Below are 14,957 nucleotides of genomic sequence, written 5' to 3' on the forward strand. Positions count from 1 at the left end.
TTTTTATAGGCTTGTTTCCTTTACTTCAGTTACATGTGCCACTGTCCCAAACCAGTATGTACTTTGTATAGGATTGGATATACTTACATATTGCAGTGGGACTCCAATGGGAAATTGCTGGGAACATTTCCCATCCAAAATAATTTTTTCCATTGGCAGCACAGCAGCACAGAGAGAGTATGGTGTGTGATGGTGCCAAATCTCTTCACTCATCTCTTTGGAAAAGGGGAATTTGTTGGGACTTTCTTGTTCTGGAGTCTGCACAGACTTCAGAAGGTACTTGCCCACCTGGTGATTTGCCCAGCAAGTCATATTCAAAATTGTGACTACTTCGGGAGTACTTTTCTGGGGAATGGGTCCACAGTTTTAATTAGGTTTTTCAAAACATTAGGACTGAAATGAGCCATTGCTAGGTAACCATAAATGTTATGGGTTGACTTTTAAGGAAATAGCATAATTTTGACTGGGAAACATGGGTTTTCTACCTTAAAGTCAAGTCATGTTTTGGTATTGTCTGAATTGACTTCCTTTTGAAGATTTCTTAGGTAGTTAGAACTATCGGTAACGCAAGTGAGTAAATATACGTGGTCTGACAATTAAGTTCGCAAACTCATCCTAGAAAAAGTGCTACATGCCTCATTGTTGAATATTACTATAGTCACCTTCGAAGTACTCCGCTTGGGAAGCTATGCACCGCCGCCAGCGCCTAGTACGCCCTTCAAAGCAATTTTGGAACTTTCTGGAAAGCCATCAGAGCTGTCATATTACCCTTGATGTCCTGAATGTCATCAAAATGTCTTCCTTTCAATATTTCCTTTATCTTTGGATAAGGAAAGAAACCAGTTGGGGCCAGATCAGGTGAGTAGGGAGTGTGTTCCAAGAGTGATTTCTTTACAGGCTAAAAACTCCCTCACAGACAGGGCCGTGCGAGCTGGTGCATTCTCGTGATGCAAGAGCCATGAATTGTTGGTGAAAAGTTCAGGTCGTCTAACTTTTTCACACAGCCTTTTCAAAGCACTTCCAAATAGTAAACTTGGTTAACTGTCGAGTTGGTACAAATTCATAATGAATAACCCCTCTAATATCAAAAAAGATTAGCAACGTCATTGCAACAAGTTTGCGAGCTTGTCAGACCTCGTATTTCTCTGGCAGCTGCAAAAATTTGGGGATGCTAAACTTGGATTTAGCACCTTGCGTTTTGGGCCCCTCCCTGATCAAGCATCTCTCCCCTCCCTGAGGGTGCAGTACTCCTTAGGGTTTTTTGTTTGTTTTTTAAGATTTTTATTGGGGAATTAGGGAAGGGGAACAGACAAGTTGCTGTCCTTTTTGTTCTTCAGTCTAGTTGTGGAGGACGTCGCTTCACTGGCCCATGTTGGTATTATCATTGCGCTCTTCCTGGGTGAGGCAGATCAGTCACTGGCCACTGGGTGGCTCACGGCAGCTCACAAAAGTGCACGCCAGCTGCGGGCCAGCCCCACTGCAGCCTACGCCGTCGCCTCACGGCAGCCCAGCTTCAGGTTGAGCTGTTGTTCACCATCTTAGCTGTAGAGGGCAGTGTCACTGGCCCTCATATGTGGGATCCGAACCGGGGCCCTGCTGCTCAGAGTTGGCGTCCCAAGCCAACTCTTAACCAACGCGCCACTCGGCCAGCCCCTCCTTGGGGTTTTGAAAGGGAGAAAAAATGTTACAGGAAACCCAATTAATTCTTGGAATGGGAATGAAGAAGGAATAGAGGTAATAAATTGGATCATAAGTGATACTTGATCTTAACCTGGATCAAATCACTTCGTGAAAGTCTTTTCTAAGACCTGGACACTGAATCTAATACCTAAAACTTTAGCCATGTTTATCCATGTTTCTGTGGCATTGTTATACTGTAATTACATTGTCTGCCTCTCAACCCTAAACCTTCTGATTTCTGGATACTCAATATTTAGCACAATTTCTGATATATAACGATTTACATATTAGCTGGGGAATGGGCCTCAGGAGTATTTTCTTAGATATTTGGTGGCTGATAAGGGAGGAGACCGTGTTTCCTCCTAGTCATTCGAGATGATCTGGGCTCCAACTCTCATACTACCTAGAACTAGGATGGTAGAGAAGAAAGCTCATGTTCACTGAGCATCTGGGAAAAAGACCTAATTCTCCTGATTTGAGCCCCGTTAAAATTGGGACAGCATGCTTAATGTTAGATTACTGAAAGTATAGTGACAATTTACACAGTCATCCTGCAACTTGCAAAACGCTCATATTGTGCAAGTAACATCTTTGCTACTTTGATCTGGTTAGCCGAGATACATAATGCCCAAGGAAAGTGAAGGTTGAAGTGGCAGTGGACTTCTAATTTAATATGCTAGCTAAAGCAATAAGATTTTTTTGAGCATGTGGGAATTTTTGAAGCTAAGGATTAATGTTTCAAGACATGAGCTTCAATGGTTAAGTCCTGGAAACTATTCAGGATTATTTTTCACCATCTTGTCTACTTAAATTCTGGTAAATACATACATAAAATTTACCACTTTAACCACTTTTAAGTGTACAGTTCAGTGACATTAGTATATTCACTGTCCTTCAATCACCACCACCATCAATCTCCAGGACTTTACCCACCCCAGCTGAAACTGTATCTGTTACACACTAACTCCCATTTTCCCTCCTCCCAGCCCTTGGCCATCACCATTCTAGGAATTCGTGTAAGCAGGATCAAACAGTATTTGTTCTTTTGTAACTGGCTTATTTTACTTCACATAGTGTCTTCAAGGTTCATCCATGTTGTAGCATGTTTCATAATTTCCTTCCTTTTAAGGCTGAGTAATATTCCATTATGATGAATAGACCACATTTTGATTACCCATTCATCTGTCATGGACATTTGGGTTGCTTCTACTCTTTGGCTATTGTGAATAACGCTGCTTTGACCACTGTATACAGCCGTACGAGTTCCTGCTTTTAATTCTCTTGGGTGTGTACACAGAAGTGGATGGAACTGTTGGATTGTATGACAATTAAATTTTTTGAGAAATCACTTGTCTCCCCTAGTGACTGCACCATCTGACATTCCCACCAGCAATGCACTAGGGTTCCAATTTCTCCATATCCTTACCAACATATATCCCGGGGTAACAGCAATTCTAATAGGTATGAAGTGGTATCTCATGGTTTTGGTTTGAATCTCCATGACTAGGGATGTTGAGCATCTTTTCATGTGCTCCTGGCCATTTTTATATCTTCTTTGGATAAATGTCTATTCGAGTCCTTTGCCCATGTTCTAATCAGGTTGTTTGTTGTTGAGTTGTAACAGTTCATTTTTTGTTTTTCATAGGGGAGTCGAACTGGCAACCTTGCTGTTAAGAGCGCATGCTCTATCCAGAGCCATCTGAGCAGCAGCTCAGCTCAAGGTGCCAAGTTCAGTCCCAGTGACAAGATCAAACTGGCAATCTTGTCATTAGGAGCATGTACTCTCACCAGCTGAGCCATCCTGCCACCTGTTGGCAGCTCAGCAGCAGCTCAGCTCGGGCGAAGCTCACTGGCCCATGTGGGAATCAAACCAGCGACCCTGTTGCTCAGAGCTCATGCTCTTAAGCAAACTCTTAACCAACTGAGCTACTCGGCCGGCCCACAGTTCTTCATATATTGTGGATAGCAATTGCTTTTATAATGATTTACAAATATTCTGTGGGTTGCCGTTTCACTCTGCTGAGTCATCTCTTCTACAGTTAAGACCATTAGAACTAGGTTAAAAAAAGGAAGACCTAGGGCTTAAACACATATATTGGTTTAGGCTTAACTAATCCTATACTCCTAGTAGTCTAAGGACTCAAAGAATCCAGTGCATAGTTATAACTAATGCATTCCTGACAATATGGGTGTTATGGGTATAGAACACCTCCAACAGCTTGTAACTCATCTGGGCCAGGTAGATCATTTACCTGTCACAAGTATCTCAAGGGTTTATTATTACAGGGGTAGGCATGTAGTAGGAACTCTACAAAGTTTCTGAAAGTCTAAAAAATAATGCTAAATTTTATCTTTTATGAGGAGTAACAAAGTACTGAATAGAATTTATTACAATTGCAGTAAGGGCTAGACAGAATTCTAGACAACTGAGGCTACCAGTGAACAAAGGACAAATCCCTGCCCTTGATGAGTTTCCATTCATTTTAATAACTGGGAAAGACAAAATACATAAGTGAATTATGTCCAAAGAGGTTAAATGCTAGGGAAGAAGCAAATAGGGATGGGATAAAGGAGACCCACTCGGGTGTATTCCTATGTTTAAACAGGGTGGCCAGCAGAGTTCCTGTTGAGCCAAGACATACCTGAAGACCTAGAGGTGTCTGTCAGCTGTGGAGTATGTGGTGGGGGAGACAGTGCAAAGGCCTATAACAGAAGGCAGCGAGGGCTCCAGGGACCACAAGGAGGCCAAGACGGCCGGAAGCAGAACGGTGCATAGGAAAAAAAATGAGATAGGACTCTTAAGTCATAATGACTTATATTTTTCCCAGTAATAAAGCAGATTTATTTTTACTTATGGCTTATAGTCAAAGATCAAACATCAATTTATCAGTTTTTTAAAAATCCAAAAGAATGAAAAAGAGACTATTGATAAAAGTGAACTGGCATCTTAAGATGCTTAACCATAGAGCTGGGCGGACTATTTATTGGTGGAGCTGGGCCCCTTGTTAACTCTCTAGTCCTGACTTCCTGTTAAACTTCGTGGTAACTTCCCGGGGAGGGATGCTAATAAATAGAATAGCCATCTTGGAATTGGGCTCTTATTCTTCATGTGGGCAGCCAGTTGAAGCCCCTGTTGGAAGTGTATGTTCCCACACTGCTGCGGTGCTTTTGTTTTTTTCTTTTCCTGAATAAACCATTCTTTTGGTGGATTTTCTGGCGAGTTATTTTTGGCCAGTCGACACTATCTAATGGCTATGGAAGCCCACCAAAGACCACTGAATACATTCAAGTTGCAAATATTTTATTTTCTTATTCATACAGTATGAAGTTTTCTAAAGATCCCACAACATGACGTTTCATGCAGAAGAAAAACTAAACATTCAACATAAACCACCCCTCCCCCACCCACCCACACACACTAAAAAAAAAGAAAGAAAAAGAAAAAAACCCTCATTCCCCAGTAAGGAAATAATGTTTGCATTATTTTTCTGTAACGCCAGCCAAGATATGCACAAGCAAGAGAAATAGAAAGCATTTGCTAAAATATTTGTAACAAATACTTATGTACAAAAAATTCACAAAAGACTAGTTCCCCCTTGAAGCAGAGCACATGGCAGTTGACACTGGAACAGATCAAACCACTGGCTGCGATTATAAGCCACGTACTGATCCAGAGGAAGAAAGTTACATGTAGTGGAGATTTTCAGTTTGAACATTAACATTTCCAAAGTTTGGCAACATTATCTTTTAAAATTATGCAAATTATGTAAACAAGAGGTACATTTTAAATCGATCTACATGCAAAACTCCATGTCATGCAAGGACACCAAGCACCGAGATTTTTCTCTCACAGACAGAGCCCATGATGTGCAGCACTCAGTTGAAGGAACAGCGATGGCAGGCAGGTGCCCAATTTAAGATCCATTCACCTTGATTCTACCTGCCCTTTTTTCCACTCATGACTATCAAACCAGTTTTTATTGGAAATCTATACAGGGAAAGACTACTAACCAGAATGTTTTCTCCAAGCCAACAGTACCTTTGCAGAAAAGGGAAGGGACAATAGTAAGTGTTGGAACATGATACACTACTTTTATATCACACAAATTTATTATCACCCATTAGAAATAAGGGCAAATCAAGAAAGAAAAACATCGTGCACTCTCTATGCCGTGTGGTAAATAAACTTAAGAGGTATAAATTTGGATAAAATTTTGCTCCTCTGTGGCATACTGATGAGTAGGATTTCTCCTATATAAGTCACAAACATATGTGGGTGTCTAGATATATGCATGCACGGAAATATCACCTGGTTTTTACATTAGCTGCAAGTCTCTTGAAACACAGAAGGGAAATTTGTGGTTCAAACATAGGTTTAATGACAAATTATTTACCCATGTAATAAAACAAATGTTTATCCTATGCAGTTAGACGATTACTTCCGGTACTTTTCACTATGTAATATCTAAGATAAATTATGATTGCCTCACATGGCTTCTGGCCTTTATGTATAAAATCACAACTGAAACTTACATTTACTCAGGGACATTTAATAACTGTAATGGCTCCTAGTTATGCAGTAACAGAATGAAGCAGCCATAAGCTTTGTGCAGGTACTGTGTGAACACAAGAACGAGCTCTTGGCAGTAGCACTGAACTAAACTTTCTCCTCAAGCCGAGATGTAGTAAAAGCTGCTCAGCAATGAGACGTAGTCCCTGGGAATATATTTATTGGTATAAATAAAGTTACAAACTCCTTTGTTACAAAAATGTCATTAAGGTAAATAATAGGACGTTAACAAATGCTTTGTCAATCTCTCAAAGGAGAAAGCACAGGAAAAGGAAAGTAGCTGGCCTAACACCCGGCTCAAATTGTACAATCTTCTACCTATGTATAAAACTGTGTGAAATAAAAGTAAGGATGTTTTATGTTCTGCTTGGCACTTTTGTACTCTATCATTTTGTTTCTGAATCAAGTATATTAAATTAAAGCCAACCTACTACACATATAGAAAGCTACATATATCTATATATAAATATTTACATATGTATATATAGATACTTTCTTGTTATAAAAGATGAAGAAAAATAAATTAAAAAGCCAACCCCTTCCCTTTCTTCACCACATTGATATGCTCTTTTCATGTTGCTGTCCTTCAGACTTTCAAGTGCTACACTGAGTTATTGAGAGAGTAAGAGTTCAATAACACTTAGTTGGCTTCACGAGGCTCATGTTGGAAAATGTGGCTTCACAGAGAAAAATACTTCCATTTAAATACACAGAGAGCATTGCTGGACGTCTTGAGCAGATCTTCAGAGATGGAGAAGAAAGCAAAAGTGTTGGGTGGTACTCTTTAAAAAAGAGTCACACATCTACCACCATCTTTTTGTGGATATCTAGGCCACCTACAACCTGCAACAGATGGGAACAATCAAGCTCAGCCATGCTGAAGAAACTCCTTTGTTTCTACTAGTCTAAAACACCTTTTCAAAAGTACAATTTAAAAACATACTATTTTAACCATTTTTGGAAGCTGTGCTGTTGTTGTTTTTCTCCTACTTGCACTGCCTCTAGTTAGAATTTTCATGGCTTCTTTCTTCCAGGGTAACAGGCATTTTCTTCTGAGCCAGCACAAAGGTTGGCAAACTTATTCCGTAAAGGGCCAGACAGTAAATATTTTAGGCTTCGTAGGCCATATATAATTTCTCTTATATTTTCTTTTTCCACTTTTTTAATACTTTAAAAATGCAAAAAAATAAATAAAAAAGAAGTCCTTAGTTCAAAGACATACAACAGGCCATGGGCAAGATTTGGCCCACTCTGTCGTTTGCCGACCCCTACCCTTGGTAGTTTCATAGTAAATGACAACCAGATGTTACCATGAAAGTTGTCCTCGAAAACCAAATATGAATTTTTCACTCTCAGTCTATTCTAGAAGATATTATAAAAAGTTGCAAATTAATAAAATTTTCTGTACATTATTTTCTCATGGAATCAAATACATGTAGAGTTGTAGACATCTCAGTGAATACTGATTTGGTAATCTATAAGTATAATTACCTGTATTATTATTTGGGGGATAATAAATATAACCTACATAAAGCAAGTGCGTCAGTCATAAATGTTCACAGCGTGATGAACTGTCAGAGTAAACACCCAGGCAAGCAGCCCCACACCACCAGGACTTTTCTTCGGGCTTCCTTCCTACACCAGCCATCGCCCTGCCACGATCATGACTTTAACACCATGGATTACTTTGGTCTGTTTTTATACATTTTATGAATGAAATCTCTTTCGTGTCTGGCTTGTTTCACTCAACATTATGTTTGTGAGATTAATCCATGTTGTGTATAGGTGCATCTGTATTATTTTTAAATTCAAACTTATTGCTTAAAATTTATTTGAAAAATAAAGTTTAAACAGTCAATAGTTCTACAATTTCTGCTATGAAAACAGAGAATGAGGGCAGGGCAGCAAACTATTTCCTTTTACCTGGAAGCAAGCAATCATTTAGAATTTTTAGCTGATTTTCATTATTAGCGTCAAGTTTTCAAATAACATTCCTACACATTGCCTTTTCTTGGATTTAAAACTACAGGCATTACCCAATGACTTCCCAGCACAGAAAATGAAGATTTAGCCCTTGCTCACACATCTGTCGCATCTACCTCCTACTTCATATACTTCCTACCCCCACCCTTCCAATAGTTCTATCTTTATTTTGATTAGAAACACAGCATTTTAATTATGACTACATAAAATGCTATTTGCAGCAGAACAGAGTCACATACTATGACTACTTTAGCTTTCCTACACATTTGTTTTGCTAGTTAATACTTATCTGATCTTTCCTGTGGAAGGAAAAGATGTATTTTATCAGTAATTCAACCCAAATTTTTGTTCTAAATACATTCAAATATATTGTGTAATTTTATCCATTTTACTGTCTGTAAATCCCTCCCAGCGCGTTCCAGCCTGTTCCAGGCCTGTCATCTCTGGCTCTCCCCTCAGGCTCTTCCGGGAAATTTCCTTCTCTCTCCCATGTTGGACCCTCTCCTTCCTGGATCCCACATTATCTTCTTTTTTGATTTATAACCTTACTACAGTGGGCGCACATCTTCCAGTAGTTTCCCAAAAAGGGAGGCCTTGCATACCTGAAAATGTCTTTATGCTTTCATTTAGTTGAGTTTGTAGAGAATTCTAGTTTGGAAATAACTGTCCCTAAGAATTGTAAAGGCAATGAATGCTCCAGTGTCTTCTAGTTTCCGACTTTGCTACTGAGAAATTCGCTGCCAGTATGATTCTTGAGTCTTTGAATGAACTCCTCCCCCACTCAAGTACCTCAGCTCTTTGGAAGTTGTAGAACCATCTCTGTCTCCACTGTTTTAAAATTTCATGACAAACGTACCTAGGTACAGATTATTTTTATAAACTGTGTCGGGTATTTAAGTAAGTCCTTTCAGTCAGGAGACTCATAACTTTGGACTCATTATCTTTGATTCACTTTGATGATTTCCTTCTCTCCATTTTCTTTCTGGCATTCAGTGTGTGAGATCTCCTATAATGGATCTCTAAACATAAATTTCCAAGAGCTCTTTTATATAATATCCAGTTTTTGTTTCAAAGATTAAATATATTATATCCCTGAGATTAATGATGACTAATTTTTGTTTTACTTTTAAAGCTTTAATTGGGCTTGCAAAACATGTTTTCCAAGCTTCTTTTCTGGGCTTGGCTTCATCTTAAATTCCTTATGAGAGGTTTGCCTCTAATGTCTGGTAAGTGGGCTCTCTGCTTTTGTGGAAAGGGCTCTGGAACCTCCATGGACATGGTGGGCTGTTGACTTTGTGCTATACTTGGAGTGATCTGGTGGGACCACTGCTTTGGGAAGATCAGTTTTCCCATCTCTTCGCTGGAGGGTATAAAAGTAGGTCTAGTTGCCAGGGAGTTTCATCTGGTCAGGAAGAGGGCTGGAGTGTCAAAATGCAAATATGTCTATCTTCATTTAATTCCCCAAAACACACACGCACCCCCATCTATGCCTCCTGTTTCCTAGCCTAAACTCTATTTCACCCTCTCCAATTTCCCACTAAAGGGCAGGAGAGTCTGAACCAAGTAAAAATGGAGATCTAGTGTTGTAATTGCATCTTAAACAGACTTTAAGCAATTTTCCTCTTTTTAACCTCATCTTCACCCCAAGTTTCAGTTATCTTGTGCCACCAATTTCTGAGCCTTTCTGCATTGTAAACCAGGTTGCTTCTTAGCTTTCCAAGCCGACAGCTTAGGATTCATTTTTTCTCCTGTCTGACAAGTCATCAGTTTACTGACTTAAAAATTGCCAAATCTAGTTGCTATCCTCTCTGCTGTTCACTTTGTCCTTGTGGGTTCATAACCTTTTCCTCTTAATGTGTTTAATTTCATTGGAGTTTTGAGAGGAAGCAAATATAAGTATGTTTTCAATCCACCAACTTCACTCTTGTCACTAATCATTTATAAATTTTATTTGTATATTAAGTATTCTGAAAAATTTAAAGTAGATATATAGTATATGATCTTTTAAAATAGCTTTTCCCAGGGCCAGCTGAGTGGCTCAGTTGGTTAAGAGCTCGCTCAAGAGTGTGAGCTCTGAGCAACAGCGCTTTGATGCCCGAGCTGAGCTGCCGCTGAGCTGCCAACAGGTGGCAGGATGGCTCAGCTAATATAAATAAATAAATAAATAAATAAATAAATAAATAAATAAATAAATAAATAAATAAATAAATAAATAAATAAAATAGCTTTTCCCAACTCTTTCACTGTTATAGCTTGGGAAGTCAGAATTTAAAAAAACTCAATGAAGCCTAAATTATGGGCTTGACCAACATTCAGAAAGGTTGGCGTAAAACACATTTTTTTCTCCATTCTTGGATTGTGCCCCTAAAAAATACAAATAAAAGCAACTTATCAAAAATATTGGTCAATGAACTCAAAATTTAGCTTATATCTTCAGTGTAAATAGCATCATTTCTATTACTAAAGATGTATTTTAATACCCTTCCACTACAGGTGATTTATATGTAATTTTAGACTACATTTTACATTTACTAAATGCAAGTCGTCCTCATTTATATGCATCCCTTCCATATCACTCCAGCCAAGAGGTTTCCACTCTTATTTTGTTCCCTGAAAGTCTGGGATTTCTTTTCTTTCCTTCTTCTGAAAACTGGCTGCTGTCTATGATGCCACTGCCAGCCTGGCCTCATGTCCTACCCAGTGGGAGGCTAGTCCACGGGAGGCCTGCAGCGATGGCTGGCAGTAACGGTGCAGGAGAAAGGAAGGGATAACAAGCACCTGTACAGTACCGCCTGGCAACAGTCCAAAGTCTCAAGTCTCCAGCCCAACTCTGTTCCAAAAGGACTGTGCTCTTTAAACTAGAGCACCATGCTGCTTTTTGAAACAAAATGCGAAGACAGTATCCCCTTGAGATGAAGGAAGATACTTCAAGGATAATGTGAACAATGTAAAGCTAAAGTAGCTCCTTCAGTCCTTAAGTAACACACAACCAAAGTCATTTGTTTTCCCTTGTGCGGTCTAAATAAAAACTGAAAAGGAGGGAAATCTTCCTACAGATAAGTGTCCTAACTGAAAAACTTCCAGACTTTTCCTTTGCTATCTTTGCCTCTTCTCTGGATTCTCCATTATTTCTAGCTTACAGTTAAAACTCTTTATAACACATCAAAAGGCTAACATCTTTGCCTTAAGGGCCAAAGTAAAGAAGCTGGGTGATTGTGTTCCTATTTGGAAGTAACGAGTGGTGGCAAATGCCTGGATCTACCGAAGAAAGGCAGTAAACTAATAGCTAAGCCATTGCCTCAGTTCCCACCAAGAGTTATTTTCTATTTCTCCCTACAACTGTAGTCCCCACCCCAGCAGAGCTCTTGCGCCAGTACAGAACTACCTACCAACAGTATGGAGAAGCACGGGGGCGGAAACCACCATTTACATTGTGCAGCTGGTGAGTTTAAAATGGACGGGGGCTCCATTTCTGTCCTCATCAAGCCAAGCTTCTGGATTCCTAGCTGAAGCTCATGAACACCAATTTCCCACAAAAATACTCTCAAGCATGTTTATTTTTAAATGAACCTTAAGAATATAATCTAGTTGTAACTTGCGTGACTACCAACAATAAGAAAAAAGTTACTAGTACAATTCTTGTGGCATTTTACCAATCACTGAGGATATTAATTCTTGAGAATCATCACTGTGATTTATTAATAATTACAACAAAAAATTTACAAAACTCTGAATGGGGCTATTAGGCAAAATCAAATATATAAATTTCTAAAGCAAAACAACTATAAATAATACTCTATCAAGTGACTTTTATAATATAACTAATAAAGAACCAGCTCTTTTGTACTTACGGCACAGAATTCTTCGAAGGATATTCTTCCATCTCCATCCTTATCTGCATTTATTATGGTTTTGTCTACAATTTGCTGTAACTGTGTATCTTTCAGATTGTTCCCCACCATCATCTTCAGCACCTGGAAGAGTTCCCCATTGGAAATATAGCCATCTTTATCCATGTCGTAGATACGGAAAGCAACTAAAAAAAGAGTAAGGAAAGATCAATGGCAAGTATAAGGGAATCACAAATGAATGATGTCAATGATAAAGAAAACAGTAAGTTGTCAAATATTCAGAATTGTAAACTATGCGGATGGCTCCTTTTCACACACACACACACACACACACACACACATACATATATATATATATATATATATATATATATATATATATATATATATAGCACCTTAGGTGCAGTTTAACATACCTTGTTTCCCCGAAAATAAGACCTAACCAGAAAATAAGCCCTAGCATGATTTTCAGGGTGCTCGTAATATAAGCCCTACCCCAAAATAAGCCCAGTTAAGATCATCAGCCACACACAACTAAATTTGAATAAATGTAGATTTCTGTACATGAATAAATGAATAAAATGTGTTCTTTGGAGCAAAAATTAATATAAGACCTGGTCTTATTTTCGGGGAAACACGGTAGTTGGTTTAAGAGTATGGGCTATGGAGTCAAGAGTGGTTGGGCCTAGAGTAAGTTATTTCACCTTGCTAAGCTTTTAATTTCTGCACGTTTACTGAGGCTAATAACAGTTCCTACCTCTCAGGTTCTTTAGACTACTGAATGAGATAATACATGTTAATTGCTTAGAACATTATCTAATACATGGTAAAAGCTCAACAAAAGATAGCAAGTGCTATTACTATTATTCTCATTTATATAGAGTTCATTTGCAAAGGATATTTGCATATATCCTGTGCCTCAGAGAACTGTTACTGAATAACATGTCTCTCTGTTAAGAGTTGAATAATTTTATATATGTTATGAATGAATGAATGAATCAATCAATCAATCAAAAGCAAGGTTTATTATTCAACTATTCTACCAAATACCCAATTTATGATCCAGCCAATGGATGAAGGGTAAATCAAATGCCACATAGATCTTGGTAAAAACAACTGTAACTTTCTACAGGAAAGAAATTTTGCTTTTTTTTCAAGTTTGTAGGCATTTGGAAATAGATGAAAAAATTTCACATATTGAATGGTCTGTGCTTTCTTCTTTTATGTATCAGAAATGTTCCCTCCCTGCTGCCTCTTCTATGCAGATGAAGCCCTGATAACAGTTGTGCAGCTGCACTAACAGTCTTATCTCCATGTCACTCTATGGTTTTATAACCCAGTACCACGGTATGCTTTCAATTTATAATGCTCCAAGCACCGCTGAAAAGATCTGAATTAAATTCTTCAAACCTTCTTTGAGCGCCTACTATTTGCTGGACATCGGCTGGGCACTGGGCAGTCATGCTGCTGGTCTAGAGAAATATAAATGGTACTACAGAGGGGAGTTTTCCTTCCAAGTGGCAGGGACGATGTTTGCTGGAGATTAAGAGAACCGGTTTCTCCTCTATTTCTCCCACCTGGGGTAGATATGGAACTCAGGCCCTGGGAACAGATGTTGTGTCTCTTCTGACAGGTGCTGCCATGGAAGAACCAAGAGCAGTTTCTAAACACTTGTGGATTTTCGGGCACAATCCACAGTGATGTGTCTCCAAGGAGCTCTGGGGTCATGTGGCCAACGTATGACAGCTTCCCTGAAGTTCTCACAAAGATCACTATGTTGTGCACCTGGATTATCAGGTAATGTACAGAAGTACACACAGAAAAACGGTCCTCCCATCTCAGCCTGCACCGTACACGTCACCAGCTGCTCACTCCGAGGTGAAATGAGGGAGATGTTAGCTGTCACCTATGACCCAACCACTGAGTTCATGTATTGAACCTGTCTGGACAGGCTAGTCACTGCCGGAGTAGAAGCTGGAGTTCCCGATTCTCAGGGTGGCCTTGACAGCCAGGATTACAAGGAAGTCCTGCTTAAGAAAGGTGGCTTTCACCACTCTGATGCGGTCATCATCTACAGGGACTGAATGTGGAAACAGGAAGAAAGCCACCAAACCAGATGTCAGGAGACAGAGCGGGACAGGCAGGAGGACATACTGTTTAGTTCTCTGAGGGTGTGATCACTGTGTGGGAGCAAAGCCACCACCCTGTTGGCCCGTAGCCTATCCCTTTGCACAGGAGACAAGTGATGCTGTCCAGCCTGGTAAACTTCATATATGGAATTGGGCAATGGTTTCTTCCTACTCCTATTCACCCCGTTAATCCTCCCTGGAATCACTTTTTCCCTTGTAGGAAGGGGAACAAGCAGAGGTGGAATGCTGGGACTCCATGGCCAGGACGTGCCCCCTTTGTTGTGTCCTGCCTCTTGGGTCCAGCCCGCACTCGGTGTGCATGCGCCCAATGGCCAAGAGTTGAATAATTTTAAAAGGCTGCCTACATAAACCAAAACAGTACACTTCTGGCTAAATATCTCCGAAAACAATGTGTAAACTAAGTTAACCCAAGCATTAGAACATTTCTTCCTACTTTCATTAAAATGTCTCTTATCAAGTCTTGTAGTTTATATGGTTGTTTTCAGTGCAAGAAAATTCTGTTTTCCTTCTATTCAACTAAAAAGGAATGATACACTGTTAGAAAATATTAGATGCAAATGTCCTAAAAGGATTGCCTTCAGAATGTAATATTTTATTATGTCCACTAAGGATCTAGAATAAAAGACATCTTCTATAAGAGAATATTTTTAAAAGGATATTATAATGCAGTATGAAGTACTAGCTGGTGTGTATAAGAGAGAAGACAAACTCAGTGAAGAAAAA

At 39.3% G+C, this 14,957-nt stretch overlaps 1 protein-coding gene and 1 pseudogene across 1 annotated transcript in view; both read right to left on the bottom strand.

Moving 5' to 3' along the window:
- Window positions 1-4,960: 4,960 nt before the first annotated feature.
- The window catches only part of PPP3R1 (protein phosphatase 3 regulatory subunit B, alpha), a 65,949-nt gene continuing 55,952 nt past the window's right edge, over window positions 4,961-14,957 (bottom strand). Inside the window, exons 5-6 of the mRNA XM_019635679.1 lie at window positions 12,085-12,269; window positions 4,961-7,093 (exon numbers count right to left, since the gene is read on the bottom strand). Of these exons, the coding sequence (XP_019491224.1) occupies window positions 7,046-7,093; window positions 12,085-12,269 (233 nt within the window). The 3' untranslated portion in view covers window positions 4,961-7,045. The remainder of the gene's footprint in view (window positions 7,094-12,084; window positions 12,270-14,957) is intronic.
- On the bottom strand, window positions 12,670-14,956 carry LOC109379235 (transmembrane protein 106C pseudogene; annotated as a pseudogene).

Source organism: Hipposideros armiger, unplaced genomic scaffold, assembly GCF_001890085.2.
Source record: "Hipposideros armiger isolate ML-2016 unplaced genomic scaffold, ASM189008v1 scaffold_2, whole genome shotgun sequence".
Lineage (NCBI taxonomy): Eukaryota > Metazoa > Chordata > Mammalia > Chiroptera > Hipposideridae > Hipposideros > Hipposideros armiger.